The sequence below is a fragment of the Nanorana parkeri genome, unplaced genomic scaffold (genome assembly GCF_000935625.1).
Source record: "Nanorana parkeri isolate BGI_ZX_2015 unplaced genomic scaffold, ASM93562v1 scaffold190, whole genome shotgun sequence".
Taxonomy (NCBI): domain Eukaryota; kingdom Metazoa; phylum Chordata; class Amphibia; order Anura; family Dicroglossidae; genus Nanorana; species Nanorana parkeri.
Window position 1 is genome coordinate 596,459 of NW_017306458.1, and position 24,734 is coordinate 621,192.

The following is a 24,734-nucleotide window of genomic DNA, read 5'->3' on the forward strand; positions in this document are numbered from 1 at the left end:
TTCATAAAAAAAATTAAAATATATATAAATACAATTAAAAAAATAAATAAAAATAAAATATTTGAAGTTTGTATTGTTCACAGTATATGAAAGTCACTTGATTCATTTAGTTATAAATACAGAGGGGGATTTAGCGCCGCAAAATCTCTTTCTAATCTCCTAGGTATTTTATAAGGTTGCTGAAAAATGTGGTATGGAGTAACCTTGCAGAGACTAACAGAGTGAGGCGAGTAAAAACCGCACTTTTATAAATAAGCTCCTTACTGTGTTCACCGAGTGCTTTTATACCAGAAATAAAATTAGCAAAGAAATTAAAAGTAGAAATGATATAAAAGAAATGTAATAGGATTTGTATTTGTTCTTATTGTTATGTATACGATATATACATACATACATACATACATACACACTATGTGAACAACTTGATGTTTTATCTTAATCAAAAATGGTTTTAACTTATAAACTGGCTGTGCAATCTTTGAGCAAGGATTGATTTACTTATTCTTTCACGCAGTGATAGTGGTTTACTACAAATAGAATGATTTTACTCACTAGGAGGAGAATTCTTCCTTTGAGGTGGATTGTAGTCTGGAGCTGCGTCTAGAGTCAAACTCCTCATAACCGTTTCACATACAAACTGAGTCCCACTGATGTCCTCTTCTGCTTCTTCCTGAGTGGTGCTACCCTCCACATCTTCCTTGGACTTTTTCACTGTTTGGGTAAATATATTTTTGTAAGGTAATACAGAAGATAAACTCACGCTGACTGGTTATCTTAAAAAAAAAGAACTGAAGTGATTTTAAAAAATGCTGAAAGGTAGATTTTTTATGACTTAAGAGATTCGGCCATAAATGTTTCTCCCCGGCAGTCAAGATTTTTTTTCTAAGTATACACTGAGCCACACATGTGCATTTTAGTGTACTGTCCTGGCATGATTTTCTACTGGGATGAAGTTGCATGTACGGGAGTTACTCCATCCTCACTTGTCCAATCAAGAAGGCTTAAAGAAGAAGTATCATTTTTAACCCCCTCCGGGGATCTAGTGCACAATGCACTTGGTCCCCTTTCAATCCGTACGGTCATTGTTAAGCAGCGGGGTCAGACAGCTTGCACTCCACCCATGGCTTGGCTTTCAAGCATGCTGCTAGCAAGGCCTCAGGTATGCAGAAAAGAAAAGGGAACATAATGGAGTTACGCCAAAGCAATATTAATATATAGTATACCAGTCCCCGGGGTTTCAACAAAACTATTCGAAAAATGGATTGTCCTCAAATTATAGAAATCCCTAGTTCGGAGCTGTGTCAGTAAACAGGTAAAAAGATATATAATTTATATATCTTTGGTGAGTGAGCTTTGGTGAGTGTCAAGGGAAGTTGTTAGCACACGTTACCTTGACGCGTTTCCTCCCCACACAGGGGCTTCCTCAGAGGGGCGTGTGCTTTGAGTCTTGCATGGATGCATTAAATAGCCGATTAATGAGCTAATTAATCGGCTATTTAATGCATCCATGCAAGACTCAAAGCACACGCCCCTCTGAGGAAGCCCCTGTGTGGGGAGGAAACGCGTCAGGGTAACGTGTGCTTACAACTTTCCTGGACACTCACCAAAGCTCATCCCGCACATTAGTCTCGGCAGAAGCAGAAGCTGGGCTTCTAAGTGCGGAGGCGGAGCGCAGCCAGCTGGGATATGGTCTGAGTCTAGCTGCATCGGATGTCACATCAACCCAGCAGAGATTGAGAGAAAAAACGACCGGACGACAGTTTGCGCTATTTACACAGCCTGTGGATCCAATACGGCACCTGGAAACTTCTCACGGTCGAGACTCCTGCACCTGCATCTACCTTTCAGCTTTGTTACTGTGCGGCCGCACACACATATATGGAAGTGCTTTTGGGATAGCTCTCAAATTTGAAATTCAAGCCCGAGGGCTAGTGAGAGTCCCAAGCAAGGGAAAAAAGGGATGGGCGCTTCAATCTTTCAGCCCTATTAACATATCCCTATCTCTGGATCCTAACTACTACTACTGGATACGCTTATTGAAGCAAATTAAATCATTCAGCGCTGTGGGACTCTAGCAGGCCTGTCTCTCCCAGAGCTCCCTGAGCTACATGAGCTGTGAGTAACTTGGAATACTTTGTATCCGTACATGAATTACATTGTATGTATCTGCTCTAATCTTTCATGCCACATCAGTTGGTCTGCAGATCATCCATGATTCTTTAACCACTGTTTATCCAAGGGAAGTTTTTTAATTGTTTTTAAATGTTTTGTTGTGGATGTATTGTTAAAGTTTTTTCTACGATTAAATATTCAATTTGATAAATTATATATCTTTTTACCTGTTTACTGACACAGCTCCGAACTAGGGATTTCTATAATTTGGGGACAATCCATTTTTCAAGGCCTCAGGTACTTACAAATCCAGGCAGCTGGTGCTGATGAGGGCCAGAAGAAGGTAACCAGGTCACTGTAGGCAAGCAGTAGGAGCAGACAGGAGCTCTCTCTGGTGCTTTTAAAAGCAGGAGTAGCACCGGGATGGTGCTCACTCTATGGTGACTGGCAGGAAAGAGTACAGAGCACACATGTGCAACAATTAACCTAGCAGATTAAAGAAATCCATGTCTCAGAGTTACCCATTTCTGCGGTAAAAGTGGATGTATTGGGAAATTAGAAAGGCACTCAGCGGTGCAAATATTTAGGTAGCTCCCGATGTTTTAGTCCGGCCCAGCCTTACTCACAAAGTGAATCTCCAGAGACAGGTTCAAACCTGTGCCTGGACGTGGAAAGTGCTCTGTAATTAACACAGAATACGCAGGTCTAGAAACTGCCACAATGCAGAGCCCATGGCCCAAAGGTCAAAGTTCAGGCTAGCCCTGCAATGTCCAGTGCAGTGGGGTCCACAGGAAATGCAGATCTTGATAGTTGCTATATAGACACCAGCTCAAGCAGTGATATAGTGAGCAATATTGAAGAAGAATGCAATAAAAAAGAAAAAAGGCAAGCAAAATTTGGTTAGATTTTTCTCAGCAGAACTGAAGAAAAGATGACCATTGCCACTAGCTAAATACTCATACGTGCTGGATAGAGGAGGGGTTATATGGAGGGGCTGTCTCTCAATGGACAAAAAAGAAATGGGCATTTAAATAAAAAAATTACTTTAGATAAAATTGGCGGGCTAAACATTCTCACTTTTTATTAAATTGGTCCTGTTAACATGGAGCGCTGACAAAAGTATTAGTTTAACCAAATGTCTAAGTATTCCACTTAAAGGTACCTTCTTAGTTGACCTCCTATGCAAATTTAAAACAAAAGGGTCTGTAAGTTTAGGGTTAACTCCACCCCAAACCCAGAACTGATATTTCAGTAAACCATCAGCTTCTTATATCCCTCGGAGACTCTAATGGAGAGATGTGCCTGCATTAGTTTTAGTCTCTTCCCACAGCAAGCAGCCCATAAGGAAAGTCACAGTTGCACCCCATTGACCTGGAATTGTTAAGCCCTGGGCTAACCAAGTGTTTAAACACAACACCTTTATTTGACTCTATACCAATTGAGCAGTAAAATACAAAGCGAAACCCCTTAACTTTAACCAACTTAGATTATTACACATACTGTACAACAACATCGGAACATTCTGAATTTTCGGTACCTATGCTAAACCTGGCATGCAATAGCCACATTTAAAAAGGTGGATATGGTTATTCTTTAGAATTATTTTACCCCCAGGTAACAAAAAGGTGAATTAGTCATGTGCCCATACATAAGCAGATTATTGGCATATTAGTTCTGGCACAACTCTTCGTGGCTGATAACAGGTCCTTGAAAGGATCATGCATCAAGGTTTATAAATCATGTAAACTGCAAATGATATCTTAATGACTTACTCACCAGCACCATCACTCTCCTCTTTTATTTGGCCCAATCCTGGCTTCTCAATTAAAGGTCCATCATGTGGCAGAGGAGACATACAGGGTGTCATATCTACAGAGAAACATACTATTAAGGTATATCCCATGAAAAAAAAGTTAAACTGTTACAATTCACATACTTACAGAGTAAGTTGACAGTTTGTAGAGACTCACCTACAGGTGTATTGTGAGGAACACGCTCCAGTTCTTGGACAATATTTATATCCAGCAATTCAAATGACAACAAATCCTGAACAGAGGAACAGAGATAAATGAACTGCTTATGAAGTCAACTTTATCAAATACATTTAGGTACCTATTTCCAGGTTTAAAAACACATTTTGGCTTTGTAAAGCACATGTTTTGCTTCAGCTTTGCATGTGGTTTGCATGATGGAGCAGTGAAAACCGAGTGTATTGATCATTTCCATGGAAACTGTCTGCCCACTCCTGCCTTTAACACATCGCTAATGATCCCTCTGATCAAGAGTGACATTCAGCAGACGGGATGGTATGGGACAAATCCTAGTTTTCTAAGATAAAACAGATTTGTATTACAGATTGTTGGCGGCAGATGCTTGTAATACACCTCTGTTGTAGTTTAATTATCTTTTGGTGATGACAAGTTTCCTTACAATGCAACTGAAGAACGCTGTTTAAGGAAATTACATTATCTGCTGTAATGTCTTAATAATATAATCTTACATAATGCACAAAGTAAATCCATGAACAATAGCCCTATCTCTAAATATTGCAGTGAAGAGTTCACTTTTCAGAAACATTTTTTTGTATTTTATTCTCAAATAATCCAGCTTCCGTGCACACACAATCTCATACTGAAAAAAACCCACATTCATGGGTTCCATAGCAGATTCTACATGATCATATGCACAATCTTTTCAATAAAATAAAAAAAAAAAAAACTTCTAGGAGTTGTCACCACCATATATCATTCTCATTACAATGTGAATAAAACGCCAATAGTGTCAAACTTACAATGTAATAAAAGCTTAAAAGCATCACATATAATCAACTCACATGCTCCTACAGCATGCCAGCACTATACAGAAAAGCATCAAATTTCATTAAATATCCCACTCGTTTAGTGGTAAGTTACTATGGGGTTTCACCTATCTGTTCAAAATGCCTCATAGGGGGTACTGTTGTGCTTCGAAATAAAGGAGATGGAATGATTCATAGGAGGTGCTGTGCACTAAGGTGTATAAATGTTACTTTCACTGCTAACCCCACCACCCTGTCCAATACTCCCTCCTGCCTTTGTATTTTGTACGTTACTTAAAGGAGAACTATGGGGTTAGGGCTTTTCCCCATAGTTCTCCTTTGGGTAACGGGATGACACAAACTAGCATCCTCCCGTCACCCTAAGCTCAGTTTACCGCGAGCTACGGCTCGCGGTATACTGAGACGCCGCAGTATACCGCAAGCTACAGCTTGCGGTATACTGAGACGCCGCAGCTGAAGTGAATCCCGACAATTATGTCTGGATCCGCCCAGCTGCATGAGTGACAGCTGGCTCTGCCTATCTAGAGGCAGAGCCAGCTGTACCTGCCCCCTACCCCCGTCCGTTCCGCCTGTCAGCGCTGGAGGATCGGAACGGGGAGGGGGGAATCCAGCCCCTCCCCTGTCACGGCAGAGAGCCGTGACAGGATCGAGAAGTGAGCGAACGCCGGTATGTGTTCGCTCACTTCCCGATCTACTGAGCCGACCTGTGACACTCTCATTGTCACAGGTCGGCTAGAACTATGAGGTGAGTGAAAAGCACTCACCTCATAGTTCTCCTTTAATCTGTACTGAAACTTGCACCCTTTACGTTACACACTCCAGACCCTGCACCCTTTATGTTACACACTGCTGATCCCTGCACCCTGTATGTTACACACTCCAGACCCCTGCACCCTGCATGTTACACTCTCCAGACCCTGCATGTTACCCTCTCCAGACCCCTGCACCCTGCATGTTACACTCTCCAGACCCTGCATGTTACCCTCTCCAGACCCCTGCACCCTGCATGTTACACTCTCCAGACCCTGCATGTTACCCTCTCCAGACCCCTGCACCCTGCATGTTACACTCTCCAGACCCTGCATGTTACCCTCTCCAGACCCCTGCACCCTGCATGTTACACTCTCCAGACCCTGCATGTTACCCTCTCCAGACCCCTGCACCCTGCATGTTACACTCTCCAGACCCTGCATGTTACCCTCTCCAGACCCCTGCACCCTGCATGTTACACTCTCCAGACCCTGCATGTTACCCTCTCCAGACCCCTGCACCCTGCATGTTACACTCTCCAGACCCTGCATGTTACCCTCTCCAGACCCCTGCACCCTGCATGTTACACTCTCCAGACCCTGCATGTTACCCTCTCCAGACCCCTGCACCCTGCATGTTACACTCTCCAGACCCTGCATGTTACCCTCTCCAGACCCCTGCACCCTGCATGTTACACTCTCCAGACCCTGCATGTTACCCTCTCCAGACCCCTGCACCCTGCATGTTACACTCTCCAGACCCTGCATGTTACCCTCTCCAGACCCCTGCACCCTGCATGTTACACTCTCCAGACCCTGCATGTTACCCTCTCCAGACCCCTGCACCCTGCATGTTACACTCTCCAGACCCTGCATGTTACCCTCTCCAGACCCCTGCACCCTGCATGTTACACTCTCCAGACCCTGCATGTTACCCTCTCCAGACCCCTGCACCCTGCATGTTACACTCTCCAGACCCTGCATGTTACCCTCTCCAGACCCCTGCACCCTGCATGTTACACTCTCCAGACCCTGCATGTTACCCTCTCCAGACCCCTGCACCCTGCATGTTACACTCTCCAGACCCTGCATGTTACCCTCTCCAGACCCCTGCACCCTGCATGTTACACTCTCCAGACCCTGCATGTTACCCTCTCCAGACCCCTGCACCCTGCATGTTACACTCTCCAGACCCTGCATGTTACCCTCTCCAGACCCCTGCACCCTGCATGTTACACTCTCCAGACCCTGCATGTTACCCTCTCCAGACCCCTGCACCCTGCATGTTACACTCTCCAGACCCTGCATGTTACCCTCTCCAGACCCCTGCACCCTGCATGTTACACTCTCCAGACCCTGCATGTTACCCTCTCCAGACCCCTGCACCCTGCATGTTACACTCTCCAGACCCTGCATGTTACCCTCTCCAGACCCCTGCACCCTGCATGTTACACTCTCCAGACCCTGCATGTTACCCTCTCCAGACCCCTGCACCCTGCATGTTACACTCTCCAGACCCTGCATGTTACCCTCTCCAGACCCCTGCACCCTGCATGTTACACTCTCCAGACCCTGCATGTTACCCTCTCCAGACCCCTGCACCCTGCATGTTACACTCTCCAGACCCTGCATGTTACCCTCTCCAGACCCCTGCACCCTGCATGTTACACTCTCCAGACCCTGCATGTTACCCTCTCCAGACCCCTGCACCCTGCATGTTACACTCTCCAGACCCTGCATGTTACCCTCTCCAGACCCCTGCACCCTGCATGTTACACTCTCCAGACCCTGCATGTTACCCTCTCCAGACCCCTGCACCCTGTATGTTACACACTCCTGATCCCTGCACCCTGTATGTTACACACTCTCCAGGCCCTGCACCCTGTATGTTACACTCTCCAGACCCTGCACCCTGCATGTTACACTCTCCAGACCCCTGCACCCTGTATGTTACACACTCCTGATGGCACAGGCATATTCCAAGATGACAATGCCAGGATTCATCGGGCTCAAATTGTGAAAGAATGGTTCATGGAGCATGAGACATCATTTTCACACATGGATTGCTGGAGAAGACTTTACACAGTGGTCCGACTCTCCCATCATTACTATAAGATTTTGGTGAAAAAATGAATGCAACTCTGGACGGAAATAAATGTTGTGACATTGCATAAGCCTATTGAAATGATGCCACGGCGAATGCGTGCCCTTGTCAAAGCTAAAGGCAGTCGAATAAAATAGTAGAGTGTATGACTTTTTTTGGCCAGACAGTGGATTGTCTAAGTTTTTTCAAATCTTCCTTACTTATTAATGGGGCCTTGCTAGATTATCTCCTTAGAAGAAAAAAAAAACAAAAACAAAAAAAAACTACACCCTGGTGATCTTTGACCTCCTTCATGCTCAGGTGGATCTTCACCCCACCAGGGATACCTACCCGTTTTAAGCTTTCATTAAATTGAAAGTATCATCAACATTTTATTTAATATTTTACTGGGAATGATAAATGGCGAAGAGAAATCTGGAAGGTTTTATATTGAAAAAGGAGTTTATAAATCAGAAGAATCTACTATGTTATGCAGGAGTGATAGATGGTAATATAAAGGGTGAGTGTGTTTTCACTTTGAGGTGGAGGGATTGTGTGTGCACTGGAGTTGGATATCTGAAAAGAAAATATGAAGATTTCTCTGTGAAGTGGGCTTCTCACTGATGTTTGGAGATGGGGATGGGGATATAGTTCAGTGATTCACTCTGTGGGTTACGAAGGATTAGACATTAAAGGGGCAATTAGAAAGGTTATTCTTATAACTGGGAGTGCTACAAAGTTATTGATATATATGTAAACTTTATTGTTTATCGTGAAGAGGCAGCCGGGTTGTGCCACAAGTATAAGAAAGCATTAGCAGCACAAACATAGTAGATTTAATATAGTATCTGCTGTGCACACTTATCTTTTAGTACTGTGTTTTTGTATAATGTTCCTGGAGTTAGGTACATTAGATCAAAGGTCGTTGGTCATGTTGCACTAGATGTCTGTTGTGCGTTATACTGAACACATTAGAAGGTCACGATACCACATACCTATGTCGTTCAATGTAGACCTAATGCATACAAATTGTGCTAAAAGGAAACGTTTTTTTGTTGCCCACAGAACCGGCTTCTTACTGCCAGTTTTCCAGTTCAGAGTTAAATTAAATTAAGCAATCTGAACGGTTGCTTTTCTTTGAAACCCTTTTTATATGACACCCTATGTAATTATTTAAAAGGCAGAAGACACTTATTTCACTCATTTACATAGCATGTACATTTTACCCGTATGGGCCATGTCTGTGCAACACTCATTCTTCAAGAGTCCTCTACTTATGGTTAGTGGGACAATTTTATATTGAAGCCATTACACCAAAGGCTAATGGATACCCAATGTAGTTATCCCCACAAAATCAGTTAAAAGCACAACTGAAGATTAAAAAAAGATTTCAGAGAATGTTTTCTGCTCAAATTTCCTGAATAAAAATGATTTGGCACTTAAAACTGTTTTGTGAGTTTAATACAAGCATTTAGGTATCACATTATATGCTGACATGAACAAGGATGATGGGAAATGTAGTCCCAACACAGTCAGTCATGTGACAGGTCTGTTACAAGTCCAATGCACCCTCCCACTGAGAGACAGATGGATGGGGTATGATTTGAAAACAAGTCTGTAGGACACACATATTCCTAATGGTCCATAATAAATTGCTAAAAACAAAAGCTGAGAGTTTGAGAATGGCAGTTACTTATAGGGATTGAACCCTTGACTGCTAGACCACAGTGCCTCTCTGCTGACCAGCACAACATGTTCTCTCTGAAAAAAATCTAACTTCCAAGGAAGGGGCATTCAACAGAGGCCTCAGCAAATGTGATCTGGGATGGTGATAAGAGGACCATATATAAACAGGTTGTGCTATGCAGACCATATGGTGAATCAGGCAGATTTAGGCTGGATTCCCACCAGCAGCTGCACTACAACATGTGTGTTAGCAGTCACAGTGTTGATCCCGATGCAATGCACTGTATTTTTTTTTTGGCTATAACTTTAATGAAATGTTATTAAGTTCTATGGGCACAGCACGGTGCAATGCGCTTGTACTGCATTGTGGTCTGCTGTCCACTGCCCATCTGTGACCATGCAAATTGTCTGGTCTTGCATTGGGGCTGCCCTGTAAAAAACAGCCAGCGCAGCCCCAACATATTTGGTGTGAATCAGCCCTTAAAAATTGAACCTTTTAAAGTTAGTTTTAGTTTCCCAAATTTTAGGAGGTGGACAGGAGTATAAAAAGCAAGAAAAAAGCACTTAGCAGAAAAAGGCATGTCTGCATTGGAAGTGAACTAATGGCATGCATCTGCAGTCTTCAGGAAAGTTCATACAGTCATAATATCCTGACATTACAAGATACAACTTAGAGCTGCTGCTGCTGGTCATATGACCCTGTCAGCTTCTGCTCACGTGAAATCCATAGGGCGATTTTCCCCCAGATATTTGTACGTTTTTGTGGCCTTTCACACTCCTACCCTTCCTCTTTAATGCAGTTTATTTCTGTGACCAAAGCTATTATTTCTAATTGTTTCCTCCATTTACCCTCACCGATGCAACGTGTTGAAACATGACAAAATAGTAAATATACTGAGGAGAATTGATCAAAACTGGAGCAGCCGGAATCTGGAGCAGTCACCCATTGCAACCAATCAGCTTCTCTCATCAGTTTGTTCAGTTAAGCTTTGAAAATTAAAGAGAGAAGCTGATTGGTTACTATGGGCAATGGCTCCAGATTTGATAAATGTCCCCTTACTGTTTTCCTCAATGTACTACCTCAGTGATTTATTATGAGCACTGAGCAAATGTAAGCAATAGGAAGAAAAGAGTAAATCAGAGTGGACCAATGTAAGTTACAATAAGGAGGGGTAAGAATATTGTGATATTTTATGTACACCAGAAAATAAAATGTAAATAACAAATATGAAGCTTACCTGAGCAGTAAGAAGATCAACAGAAGGGATGTATATTTCCCTGTCACCGTGTGTGCTGCTCAAGTGACTGGAAGTTGTGGTTAGGGACTCGTTATCTGGACATCCTGTGATCTGGGGAGCACTGTATTCCTCCTGCCCATTACAAATAATTATATAGGATCAAATGATTAAATATTATAAACATTATACTGGCATCACATTCCAATAAATATCACATTTTAAATCAGATAACCACTGCATCTCCATCCTCATGGAGTGCTTCCTGCACTCACCTCTTCCTGATCTTTCGGTCTACTGATCTTGATGGAAGATATCTCTTTCTCCAGATCATCAAGGTTATCAGTACAAGGAAGAGAATCCACTGTGATGCTACACCAGATCCGAGGTCCAAACTGTTCGCACTTATGTGCAAGCCTCCAGTGTGAGGTGTAGGTTCCCTCCAGTGCTGGTGCTACGAATTCAACTGACAGAACACCCACTTGACCAGGAAGCAAGGATGGTACAGGAGCATCTTTTCGGGATGAGGATGCTAATGTCAGATTCCCCCACATGAAATTTAACTGGAGAAGGAGGAATGCACAAATGAGGTCATGAGTAACAAAACAGCTGACAGGCGTATAAAGCTATTGGGTAGGCCAGAGCATTATGATTTGTATGAAATAATGATATTAAGGGGGAGATGTTTAATGAGACTGTATATTTATGGCAAAAAATAAATAAATCTATGGGCAATTTTGAACTATGGCAACCAATAAAATCCTAAATATAAAACTGTATAATTGGCTTATTCATCTTGTTTAGCCATGCAAGAATAACATCTAGTTTGCATGTCTTAAAGACGTTTTTTATTATGTTTTGACAGGAAAAGATTTCCAGGCAAGTAGTTGGAACATCAAGCCATCGGTCATGTCCTCCAGAATTTCACAGAAACACGGTAATGCTTACACAGCATATTAAAGAGTATGGAAACCCAATTTATTCTGAGACACAGCAGAGAAGGATCAGACCAGAATTTGGATGAGTTGGGTGCGGATAAATCTTTCAATGGATATACCAGTCCAAGTAACAGCTGCCTAAGAGAGGAATCCCCTTCCTTTGTAGGGATTTTTTTCTCTTACTTTCTGCAGCGGGGGCGACTAGCAAGATACTGAAGCTTGGCCCAGCGGGAGATTCCTCTAGCCACACAGTTTAGCGTAGATGGAGGAATCTGTTGCACTTTTTCCATCTGACCATAGAACATCTATAGGTGTGTAGCCAGCTTTAGACAGTAGGTCACCCGCTGCGCTCTGTGGTTTCATCCACCAACTGCATGACAAATCAGTCAGCAGGTGAATCCACAGCACAGCAGGGAACGCTCTGACACCGGAAAGTGTCGGACAACGGTGGCACCCTTAACTTGGGAAAAGTCCAAAGACAGGAAAAGAAAACAATATATACAGTAAATGGTCTTGCGATTGATGTACATATTTATTATCTGTATACCACCAGTACAGGGGGATGGGTGGTCTGGATGTCCTACAAGATGGTCAATGTATATACATTTGTTAGCAGACAACCAATTAAGGTGAACCTGTCACTAAGATAAAACATTTGAGCCCAAAGCACCTAGTTAAAAAAGCTGGAATTACACGCTATCATTGAAATGACATGAGATTGACTTTGCTAGGTGCTTATCCCATGTTCCCTGTCTAATCTTTGGGAACTTTCCTGAAATGCCTTGTGTATGATCTGTACGACTATTATCTGTATTGTTTGTTTTTCTATAATATTGAAATAGCCATAAAGAATTTATTTAAAAAAAAGCTGGAATACGTACTTGACTTTGCTGCTGTGTATGTTATATCTTTGGTGAGCCCTGCATGCTCAGTGCTATGTGTGCTGTGTATGGGCCTACCCTTATCCCCTTTACTTTCTGGGGCTGCAATAACTCACACAGGAAATCTTTCTTTCAGAATAATGCTAACAGATGGGAAATGCATTTTACCTTTGTGTCCATGTTCCATTTCACATTCCCGGTGTTCCTCATCCTCCAGTGTTTGATGAACCTGGTTCCAGGCTGCAGATGAGTCCCATCAGGCAAATTCTCATCCACAAACACAGCACTAAGTGTAGGGATGAATTGGGGGCAAGGTTCCATGGGAATTCTACAAAAAGGAAGATTAAAATAAACCTGTCAGTAGCACAAAGGTAGTAAAATGACCCCTCGAGCATCTTGGGTGTATCCCAGACTGATGTAACATAACAGTTTCTGCACTTCCTGGAAATAATACAAGTTGGCTCACCCTTTCTCCTTTGCTCTTATTGGGCAGAAAGACTGGCCATCAGAGTGATGGTCAACTAGGAATATGTGGAAGATGAGCTGGCTAGTTCTCAGACCTACTATGAAGTGTAAAAAATGTATGGGATCCAGAAAGGTAAATATTTAGTACAAAGTTACTCTTTAGGTATCAACGTTGGGAGGCTATGGGCATTTCTGAGATGAGAGGTAAAGCACATGGCTCATGCTGCTTGAAACTTTCTGCCAATAGCTCAGTTTTTTATTTACTCACACGTTAAGTCTAAAGGGCAACTTCACTTTTTAGTAAACTTCAATAAAAGTTAATCTGTCGCTTTAATTATAACTATGCAAAAATGTGGACACTCTGACATTTTTCAGAGAAAATAATGGGTACCTATCTATAATGAGTTTATACAAGTGTGTCATTTTTAAAAAAAAAACCCAGTCTAATAGTGCTCCCATATACGGGTGAAGCCCCTTCAAGGCCATGACTATCATTACTTCTATTTTTGTTTATTCTGCTTAAAGAACAATGCATTGCCAGTGAGTGACATCTTTAATTGGCTTTGTATTTCTTCCTACTGAGGTGAGTCCTTGAGATGTACTGTCAGAGAAGCCTGCATGTGTTTCAGCAATACCACAAATCAGAAATGTCAGTTTTGAAAAGACTGATCACTGTGATCAATAAGGACTTTCAGTATACAGTATTAGGCAAGTTATTGTCTAAACAGGAAATATATCACTAAAGAGCCAGTTTAGTTCTTACACAAGAGGATTGTTTGGAGAGTCCTCTGCTGGTGGGTTTGGGGAGTCTAAGGAATGCCAACGATGGACACTACGATGGAGTTTCAGTTGCTTCTCCAACTCCTTCATCTCTGCTTTGCGCTGTCTTTTCTCTGCTCGCAGGCGTTGCTTCTCTGCTTTCAGGAATGTCTTGTGCATTTGTTTCTGTAATCTGTGACAGAAAATGATTTTATACCGACTGCACGTGAACACCTAACTGCATTGTTAAACTAGTCAAAAGACAAACTTGACATACTTGACATGATCCATGCAGAAGGTAAGAGGAGGATGCGGTTCTTCTGCACTGGGTTCCAATGGTCTCCTCATTTTTAAAAACAGGTGGTTGGGATCATGGTCACATCCGCCAGCCTCACAGGGTTCACAGATGCTGAATGATGGGCAAGTGCTGTTAAGGAGTAAATGGTAACATTAATATATTTATTTATTTAACTCAAAAAAAACCAATGATGTCTGTATGTGGATGGTAACAGAAATCTCCATAAATCTAACAAAACAAAGATTATAGTGCAAAACCAGCTCTTTTTTTGTTTTGGAATGGTAAAATTCCGTGTTTTAAATTGTTTTTACATCTGCACTCCATTGGAGAAATTTCCTTTCACATCCTCTCCTGGATGGAGATGCAACAGGAAGTGGTAGAGGAAGTATCTCTAAAGTGAGGAGAATTCAGCTGTCACCGGAACAGGTGTGCTCATTGAAAGATTTACCCTCACTTCTTGACAATTGCAACATTTTTTTTTTGTTTCAGTGACAATGGTCACCAGGACAAATAGTGACACTCCGGTGAAGACTCAGAAGTAGGGACAACAATACAAACTTGACAAGAGTTCTAACTAGGGATACACCGATACCAATACTAGTATCGGTGCCGAGGTGCCGTACTCGATACAGAAAAGTATATATCGATAATGGTGCATCCCTAGTTCTAACCCTTCTCATCTAAAACTGAAAAAAGTGTTGGCTATACATACACTTTAATATAAACTAAGTGTATTCACACTATATGGAAGGCACTGTTCCATATAATCTGCTGGAAGGATGATCCCTTCTACTCACTAACCATGTTACACAAATGACTGTTCTTACCTACACTGGTAACGTATGCCCAGTATCCGCTTTTTGCAATTACTACAGGCCAAAAGCCAGTCATACAGAGAACCCAGAGAACTTGTCTGCTCTGGTTCTGGAGCTGAAGAGGAACTGCTGTCTGACATCCAGTCCAGGCTCTGTGACGGCCTGTCCTTCATTACTTCTGTTACCTTGACTACTGTTTCATGTATGATTTGCTCCTTGAACTGGATAGAAGGAGAAAGTTAAAACATGTTAAATATTTCACTAAAGCAATATTTTAAAGTATTTTAATTTCAGCTGAAAAAAAGAACACTCGTGATTAATGAACATGAATCAAATTAGTCACTATTTGCTACAACCTGGCATTCCCAGACATAATAGTCAGGCACAGGTCTGTGGTTTACCTATGTAGCCTCATACTGCATATACAGGATCTAGCCAAGCTACATGCATGATCCTGCAGAAAGGAGTTAAAATTGTCAATAATTATGAGTTTGTGTTGAGATCTACTTTGCAAATGACGAGCTGCATGAGATCTACCAACGAAAAAAAAAAACCTCCCTCGCTCTCTCTCTTTGCTGTCTCTCTTTGCTCTCTCCCCTCTCTCTTTCCTGGCTGTCTCTCCTCTGTCGAAGGGTGTGAATGGGCCACCATTCACACCCTTCGTGATCTACCAGTATCAGCTTTGAGAGCTATTACGATCTACCTAATGGGCACCCCTGCTATAGAGCATCTCTGTACTGTTGCTTCATTTGGTCACTGCCCAATTTTTCTAAAATCATACCAGTGAAGAAAGGATCTTTTTCAGCTTGCCTTACATAAAATACAAGAATTATGAAGTTGGAAGAAAAATACTCTACGAAACAAGTGGCATAACAGAAACCATAGCAGCCCATATAACTGCTATGGGGCTGGGGAAGGAGGGGGGCCCCATTAGGGAGGCTGTTAGGAAAACTAAAGTTTCCAGTATAGAAGGGTTGAAGTCAGACCTCAGGATCTGAACTTCTGCTACAGACTGAAATTAACTCTGTACGCCTGATGCAGACAAAAAGTCCCAAGTTACTCCTCAACAGATAAGGTAAGGTTTGTAGTTCAAAAAAAAAAAATGTTTTAAAAAGTTTGTATTAGGGTAAGAGAGTAAGTGTGTGCAAAAGCATTAAATAATTTTGCCACAGTATAAAATATCTTTATGGCCATTATTATTATTGCTACTACAACTATATTGTAATCTACAACACTACTGACTATGCGGACCTCTTCCCTGCTGCCTGCTCTTGTTTTAGGCAAACTATAATGGTAGACAATTGGGTGCTCTTTTTTTCTAATAAATGCTTTCTTACATCTCACCGTCACTCACACATCCTGAAAACGCTGTGGAAGTGGAAAATATGGGGAAGTGGACTGAGGATGCAACCCAGAATTCTCTTAGCCTGACTAGACTTTAAAGCTAATCTTCAGCCTTGCGTTCACTCCTGCACCGTTGTACCTGCCTCGCTTATGTCCTGAAATTGCTTATTCTGATTTCACTGCACAATGTGAACTTCTCACAGTGCATATTACAAGCTGCAGCAAGTCAGACTGAGCCCACCTCATTCCCTGACTTGAGGATGCCGAGCTCTTTCTTCCCCAGTCTAATGGTGCCTGGCCTGTCTCTTTTATTCACTGGATTCCATTACCCCCATGACTGATCATCATATGTGGGCCTTACCCAGTGCATGCAAATGTAGTCTGCCTAGGGCCACCCGCTCCTCCAGACTGACAACATCCCATTAAAGCATTTTGATATTTGCATAACTGCTCCCAAGAGCCAGCCCACTGCTAGCAGGAGGACAAAGGGGAGGGGGTGTGGTCTTGAGAGCGGTACTTTGGCAGGGTGCTGTGAGGTTTCCAGAAATATATTTGCGGCACCCTTCTGGCCCCTCCCGCCAGCTGTGATCTGCCTGCATTGCATAGAGGAGCACAGAGAACCACTGAAGACCTTACTGTGTCTACAATTATATATATAAAAACAGAAAGGTTTTATTTAAAAATATGATTAGCCTGTTGATGAGGGGGCATGGAAGAACCAGAGAAGGCAAAATAAAAATATAAGCAGATTAAACTTCAGCTTTAGGAATCTATCGGCAAACATTGATAATGACATGTGTTGAGGTCTGATGATGGCATTAACAAAGCAGATTTTAAGTGACACTTCCATCTAAGACTACTCTGTCCACAAGGTGACAATACTGCTGTGCAATGTTCTTGCAGCACAAACAGCCTTGTCATTCTATTACAGGCAGTGGAAACACAATGGATCTACTGGCAGGATAAACCAGTAAATAAATATGTGATTTCTGAGGTGTGACTTAAACCTTCCAATGTGTTTTAGGTTTGTTCTGAGGCCTCGTACCATTAGACGCACCTGGAAACGCTCAGACAACAGTCTCCAAGTGGATACAATATGTGAATGATATCATATGGCCAAACTACTTCAACGGGTTCCTTTCAATCTCAATGATTAGAGATATTATTGAAGTCACATGATACTAACAAAGAGAAAAACATAGAACAACCACGTCAAGTTGTAACTACAAAAATCTAAATCTAGACCCACACCATGTTCTGGGACAGCCATGGCGAACCTATGGCACGTGTGCCAGAGAGGGCATGCGAGCTTAGGCAGAGGTGTCAACTTCCTATCGCCCGACACATGCAGTTCCGGGCACCGGAACTGCATGTGTCCATGCATGTGTCTACGCTTTTTTTCTACATTTAGCCCTGCTTCAGGGAAACAAGGCTAAAATGTCCAGCAGGGAAGCCGTGTTTTAGTACAAGTGATCCTGGCGATACCCCCAAGATCACTTGTAATAAGCCTGCTGGTTGCCCCCCTGCCCTGCATAGCCCCCCACCTCTGGCTGCCTCTCTCCCCACAGGCCACCTCCCTCCCCTCCCTGATTTTTGGGGTCCCTTGTTTTTCTGGGGGACCACGGCAAAGTTCAGGATGGACAGTGGGAAACACTGAGACAGGCTCGCTGCACTCACAGCCATCCCATCTCAGCTGTCACAGGAGAGCAAGCACAATGCTGTGCTAAAACTCCTGTTTTAGGAGTAACAGGTTCAATAAAGAGAACCTATCACCTCCAAATGCGATCACACGGGCTTGTTAGATCCCGAGTGATTGCAATAAAGTGAAAAAAAAGTTTTACAAAAAAATGTATTTGAAAACAATACGTAAACAATAAGAAATAATGAAAAAAAAGTGATACACAGTAAAAAATAATAAAAAATATATTAAAAAAAAGTAAAATATGAAGATAAAAGTTAAAAAAGGGATACAAAAGTAAAAAATAACAAATAATGAAAAAATTAAATGTTCAAATGTTATAATATGTGTGTTTCCCTATACTGCCGAAGGCAGTGATGCTGAATGTTTTTTAAACCTCACTGCCCAAACTAAAATTCAATACCAGACTTATTTTAAGTGTTGGCACTTTGAGATAAATAAATTGATTTTGCGTCGCAGTTTGGCCACTCGGGCTCAAAAACGTTAGCCACCACTGGTCTAGGATGTCCAAACAAAGAAGGGCATATTATGATAAGAAAAATACAATATTTTGGAAGTGTATTTCATTGATTGTATTTGAATACTAAATTTGAAACTAAATACAGTAAACTGCCCATTATCCGGCATCCAAGCAACCGGCATAAGGAAGCTTGTGGCTTGATGCACATAACAAAAAATTGTCAGTTGCTTGGTGCACACTAAAAAAATTTAGTTAGCAACTACAATTATTTAATTGCTAACTAAATTTTTTGTTTACATTTTGCTGCTGGTAGGCGGCTAGATTGCGCAGTCGGCAGCAGAATGTAAACAATGGGGAGAAATAGCCAGCCAGCTATTAGCTATTTCAAATTGCAATAGCAGGCTGGCACTGAGCAGACAGTGGAGCGTACCTGAGAGGGAAATTTCTCTCTCAGGTCCGCTCCTCTGCTCAGTGGCAGGGTTTCAATAACCAGCCTGCTATTGACTATTGCAATTTGAAACAGTCAATAGCAGTGTGGCTCCTGCTTCCGGCTGCTTACAGTCACCTGTCGGCTGCAGAAGCTAGCTGGCAGGTGAGTGGGGCCGCGAGGAGGGGGGCGGGACGTGTGGTTTATTGGAACTCTCAAGCAACCAGAAACAACAGTTATCCGCCACCTACCCATCAACATGGGTGCTGGATAACTGGGAGCCTGCTTCCAGTATGTGCTTTAAACGTGAATCATTTTGAATGACGGGTCTGCTTTCAGCTGAGAAATCCAGCAGGGAGACATGATTTCCTCCACTTCTAGGTCACTTTGCTCTTTACAACATTATCCAAAGGTCATGTGTTGTTTATGCTTTCATGTCGATGTCAACTTTTCCTATCTGTTCCCTGTCTTCCTAAAGAACATTAAATGCATCCATAGGCTAAAAACCAATCGTACCATAAAACACAGACATCTTTTCCTTCAATGTAAGAACCATAAACATACAATTGGATTTATTTTATCTGGAGCCCTTTACAGAAGAACTCCCGGAAAAATTTTGTAATTAACCATTGCAGCGCGGGGTTGGTTGTTTGTGTCTAGGTTAAATAAAAACCAAAAGTTATACCCAGCCAAAGCTCCGAGCTGGCTTCTTCTTAGACCGGTCCCTCCCAACGTCTCTCCCCCTCCTCTGCAGCGGTTTAAAAGGTCCTGTAAATCAAAAACGTCTATACACTGTGTATAGATGTGAGGACGCTGAAGAAGATTACAATGCTGCAGGGAGGGGGATGAGTATATCTTTATTATTTTAGCACCTGGACAAAAACAAGCACTTAACCATTACAGTGCGGGGTAGCTTCACCTCAAGGGTTAACAAAAAAAATAATCCTGGAGTACGTCTTAACCATGCTGCTGGGTCGCCCACCTAAAATAGAAGAAGAGTTATCCTTGTGAAAAGTGGCCCTTTTATGCCCGGTGGATTACAAGCTGCCCACAAGAAAACTTTCCTTTGATTTGTACTAGTTTAACCCATGCACAAGGGTGACCTACTTACAGCTGGAACAAAAAAGGAAGATACTTGCTGCACTGCTTACCAGGATTCCCATATAGATATGCAAGCGGGCGCTCGAAATAACCGCGAAAGGCGCCGCCACATGTAGATATTTGAGGAACGGTCACCAGCACACCAGATTATTTACTGCATCAAATGTTCATTTATTGTCGTCTGCCGTCTCTTGGTTGCAAGCGCTTTCGGGGTCACGCAGGTTGCCCTTCATCAGGCTCAGAGAAGACAGTACACAGATAACCAAACAACATTCATATAGACATAATTTCCTCCACTTCTAGGTCACCTTGCTCTTTACAACATTATCCAAAGGTCATGTGTTGTTTATGCTTTCATGTCGATATCAACTTTTCCTATCTGTTCCATGTCTCCTTAAAGAACTTTAAATGCATCCATAGGCATACTAATCGTGAAATGTTGGTATGTCTATATAAATGTTGTTTGGTTATCTGTGTTCTGCCTTCTCTGAGCCTGATGAAGGAGACCCTGCGTGGCCCCGAAAGTGCTTGCAACCAAGAGACGGCAGACGACAATAAATGAACATTTGATGCAGTAAATAATCTGGTGTGCTGGTGACGCTCCTCAAATATCTACATGTGGCGGCGCCATCAGCGGTTATTTCGAGCACCCGTTTGGATATCTATATGGGAATCCTGGTAGGGAGTGCAGCAAGTATCTTCCTTTTTTGTTCCAGCTGTAAGTAGGTCACCCTTGTGCATGGGTTAAACTATTACAAATCAAATCTGGTGTGCTGGTGACGTTCCTCAAATATCTACTTACAGCTGGAATCCAGTGTACCCATCGCACTCCTGACCGAATAATACCCTTAGATTCGGGTGAGTGCCAAAGTGACTGCAGATGCCTCTGCAATCCAAGATAAGTATATGTATAAAGTCACTCGCACTCCAATAGAATTTCAAGTCAAAAACGGTTTACTGACTCGATTGCTATCACATTATATGGCAATATAAAGCAATGTGATAGCAATCGAGTCAATAAACCGCTTTTGCCTTGAAATTCTATTGGAGTGCGAGTGACTTTATACACACACTACTTACAGCTGGGTCGGCTCTGCTCTCCTGTACACTGAAAATACTGCATTCCATGGTGGAATATGAAGCATGCATGCCTTGTGACAAGCACGCAGGGCTAGGTCTTTATTTTTAGCTCATGGAAAAGTACACATCATGTAACCTTTCCAAATGATTAATGTAAAAAAAAAAAAAAAAAATTACAAATCTGTGTGCTGACATCATCACTATTCAAATAAAAATCAACCTTTGTATCGCTTACTCTGTCCATGTATCTGATGAACCATTCCGGGGGAAACTGAGAGGGTCCAACATCCACAGTGGCTGTGCTCTGTTCCTGTAAAACCAAAATACTTATTTTTACAGGAGGACTGGCTACACATATCTTACAATCTGAATGTAAAGAGAACTGGAGACAAATGGAAAGGTGTGTGGACCTGCATAGGAGCCAATACATTTGAAAAATTTGGATAAAGTTGTATGAGACAGCTAAATAAAGTTAGTCGTACACGTCTACATTTCTCTTGTTCAGCCCTGTGGGGATAAACAAAGAAAATCAATCGATTCCTTATTTCCATTCACAGCACGGATGGAGGAATCTTCTCTGCTGGCTTTTGTATTGCTGGCTATTGTATTCAGACAGTCAGCACCTGCGGCTGTCTAATTACCCAAACAGTGACTGCATCTGATTGGCCGAAAATTTACCACCTGACTTGATTTTTATGGAGTCGGGTGGTTCCAGCAGGAATTGGCTGATTAAAGTGACATTAAACCCTCAGATTTTTTAACATAAAACAATACTGTAATATGTGCCTTACTGTAATCAGTTTAATGTCACTTTTGAACTAGAGGCCATCACCTAAAATTGGTGGAAAAAAAATTCCAGCACAAGGGGCGAAGGGGGTTCTTCATAGTAAGATCAGTTAGGGTCTGGAACTCACTGCCACAGGCGGTGATTTCAGCAAATAATGTGGAATTGTTCAAGAAACTTTTGGACAATTTCTTAAAGGACCGTAATATACAGGGGTACAGGTACTCCTAGAATGAGATCCTAATAGGTTGGACTTGATGGACTAATGTCTTTATTCAACCTCAAATACTATGTAACTATGTAACTTTAAGGGCCAGATTAATACAAGATATATTTGTTAACCTACATTTATTAGCACTGCACTCCCACCTGACTGATGAGGGTGACAAATATCTGCTCCAGGAGGGCACAGGCAATGACCAACCAGTAACTTAAAGTGACACCAAACTCAGGGGTTAAATCTTAAAAATGCATTCAATTAACTGGTAGCAAAAATGTGGTTTATTTGTGTATCCTCAAATCATCTCTGAATTGGTGCTGACACTGTCCTTCCTCCTGGAGGGGGGCTACTTTTGTTCCCGATGGTCCCTGTGTGTGTTGTAAAGTAGCCACTCCAAGCTCACTCCCGCGATGGACTACAATCTCGCATTTAGTTTACTAGTTTGTATTGAGATTATAGTCCATCACGGACTATGTACTTGGGTTGTGGGATTCACAGCGTTGCATTAAGCCTCTTCAAACCCACCCCAGGGTCAAAGCCAAACTTCTAGTGTTAGCCTACACTAGCCATATTATCTCAATGGATCAGGTGGTCACAGATCCAACTCAAGAGATATGAAAATTATCTTTACTCAGAAACAGAGCGATAGTATTCTTTATTTGCTTCATAGATACCGGCTATACAGGACTACAAATCCCAGCAATACATTATACAGCAATGCAGAATAATATGAAGCATACTTTGTGCTGCTCCGGGGTACCGGCCTGATGTCTCCAGAGGCTCATATTGTTACTGGTATCAGTGCATCCCTAGTGTCCAAACACTAAAGAGACCCTGTCACCTTGACCATTTAGGTCAGTGGTGACATCAGTGGTGACATCACCCCCCAAGTCATGTCACAGTGCTCAGGCCTAGCTAATGCAGAAGTCCCTGTACATTGAATAGACTACAGTGGGGAAAAAGAGATGCAGAGAAGGACTTGGGAATGCCAGCGAACAGTAAGCTAAAAAGCTTCACCTAATACCAGACATACTTCACCTAATACCAGACATTGTCATTAGCTTATATTCCCCAAGATCTTATTTGTGTTTGATACACAAATAAGATCTTAGGGAATATAAAGGTAATGACAACATAAAAAGTTGATTCAAGTAGTGCACTGCCCTTATATCACGTTTTGGATACTATAGTCTAAGTAGGGAATCCAGAATTTGGAGAGAGTACAAAGTTAACCAAACTACTGAAGGTGATGGGAAAGCACACATGTGATGAAAAGGTTAGTAAATCTGGCCTTATTTCGTTTGGAAATTAGTTTAGAGGCAACATGTATAAATATATCATCACTGATAAGTGACAGCAGAATGCGGACGTGATGTAATATACATCACTTGCGCATTCTGACACCTGAGAGGGGATGGAGGGAGCTCGTGTACCGACCTCCCTCTGATCCCGTCACAGAGCCACCATGCTCGCACCGGCGGGAACAGCGGAGCCTGGGACCAGCGGAAGGGGGGGCTGGGCTCACACACCGACAGCTTATACAAGCGATCCGCAGGTTCCCGCTCGCGGCATGCGCAAGTGGGCGTGGCTGACGGGTTGTTTAAATACGCCCGCTCAGATCTAGCAAGCCCATTTTTTTACAACAGCCGGCCGCGAGGCGGTTAAAGGATATTATTTTTATTTTTTTTTAGAGGAAAAATATCGCCACCATGTCCTGGATGTTTTTGACTTGCTTTCTTCGGAGATAAAACCAATGTGGTTTGAAAGCTGAACTTCAAAAAATCAGTTTTCCACCTTTTTCCTATTTTGCATCCTTGCAGAAACCTGAATAACTTCACACTTATGCAACCCAGGCCAAACACAATACACAGTGAACCCCACTCCATTTTTAAGTAAATAAGAATATTGTGCTTATGTGTAGGAAATAAATAGCAATTTAAATTTTAAGCTACATATTTTACATGAAGCCACTGTAAACATTCTATTCATAAACAATTCGCAGGGCAAATATCTGTAAATGTTCGTTCTGTGCAGATATATGCCAAAACTAACGTTCTTTCGGTTTTTCCCCCCAATATAATACTACATTATGGATACTAGACGGCGGCTTGTAAAAAGCGTAAAAGAACATTTGTTTTGGCATATATTCGCACAGAACGAATGCTCAAACATTCGCAGGGCGAATGCCCTTGTGACCTCTTCATAAATAGAACAACATGAATTAACATCATTTTGTAATTACCATTATCACTGTAGAGGTTTCTTCACTTTGCCTTTCCGGTTCTGCTGACCTAGGTACCAAGGTATACTCTCCCAGGGATCTTCTGCCAGCCCAGACTGCAGTGGCGGTTCCTGGCACTGATGTCTTAACAGACTGGGTGGTCTGAGACGGTTGATTCTTATCATACACAATCATCTGAAGGATTCCTCCCTGCTTTACTGCAATCTAATATAGGAAGACATATTAAGCACATGTCATGCACACAACTTAAAAAAATTCTGTTGTAATGTAGGTCATCATTCAAATAGAAACACTATTTGCTGAACCATTCACTAAATATAACCAATTAATACATTTGCAGTGTAGTGTAGTTTAGTTTTTAAGGTCCCGGCCCCCCCTGTGCACTTGGTACCTTCCTGAGCCCGTGTGCGCGCAGGAAGGTTTTTTTTACATTGACTGAACTTTCTTTAACCCAGCAGCAGTGGAGCACAGCTGCTGGAGGTAAAGGGAAGGTGGGGGAGGGGGCTTAGTAGTACTGACTGACCGACGCTGGGGGGGG

The 24,734-nt window shown here is 42.3% G+C and overlaps 1 protein-coding gene across 1 annotated transcript in view; it reads right to left on the minus strand.

Moving 5' to 3' along the window:
• NBR1 (NBR1, autophagy cargo receptor) overlaps positions 1-24,734 on the minus strand; it is a 62,010-nt gene that overhangs the window by 17,409 nt on the left and 19,867 nt on the right. Inside the window, exons 6-16 of the mRNA XM_018555260.1 lie at positions 24,197-24,400; positions 21,186-21,260; positions 14,852-15,060; positions 14,004-14,153; positions 13,731-13,919; positions 12,671-12,830; positions 10,959-11,246; positions 10,687-10,818; positions 4,083-4,158; positions 3,889-3,981; positions 553-711 (exon numbers count right to left, since the gene is read on the minus strand). Coding sequence (XP_018410762.1) covers positions 553-711; positions 3,889-3,981; positions 4,083-4,158; positions 10,687-10,818; positions 10,959-11,246; positions 12,671-12,830; positions 13,731-13,919; positions 14,004-14,153; positions 14,852-15,060; positions 21,186-21,260; positions 24,197-24,400 — 1,735 coding nt within the window. The remainder of the gene's footprint in view (positions 1-552; positions 712-3,888; positions 3,982-4,082; positions 4,159-10,686; positions 10,819-10,958; positions 11,247-12,670; positions 12,831-13,730; positions 13,920-14,003; positions 14,154-14,851; positions 15,061-21,185; positions 21,261-24,196; positions 24,401-24,734) is intronic.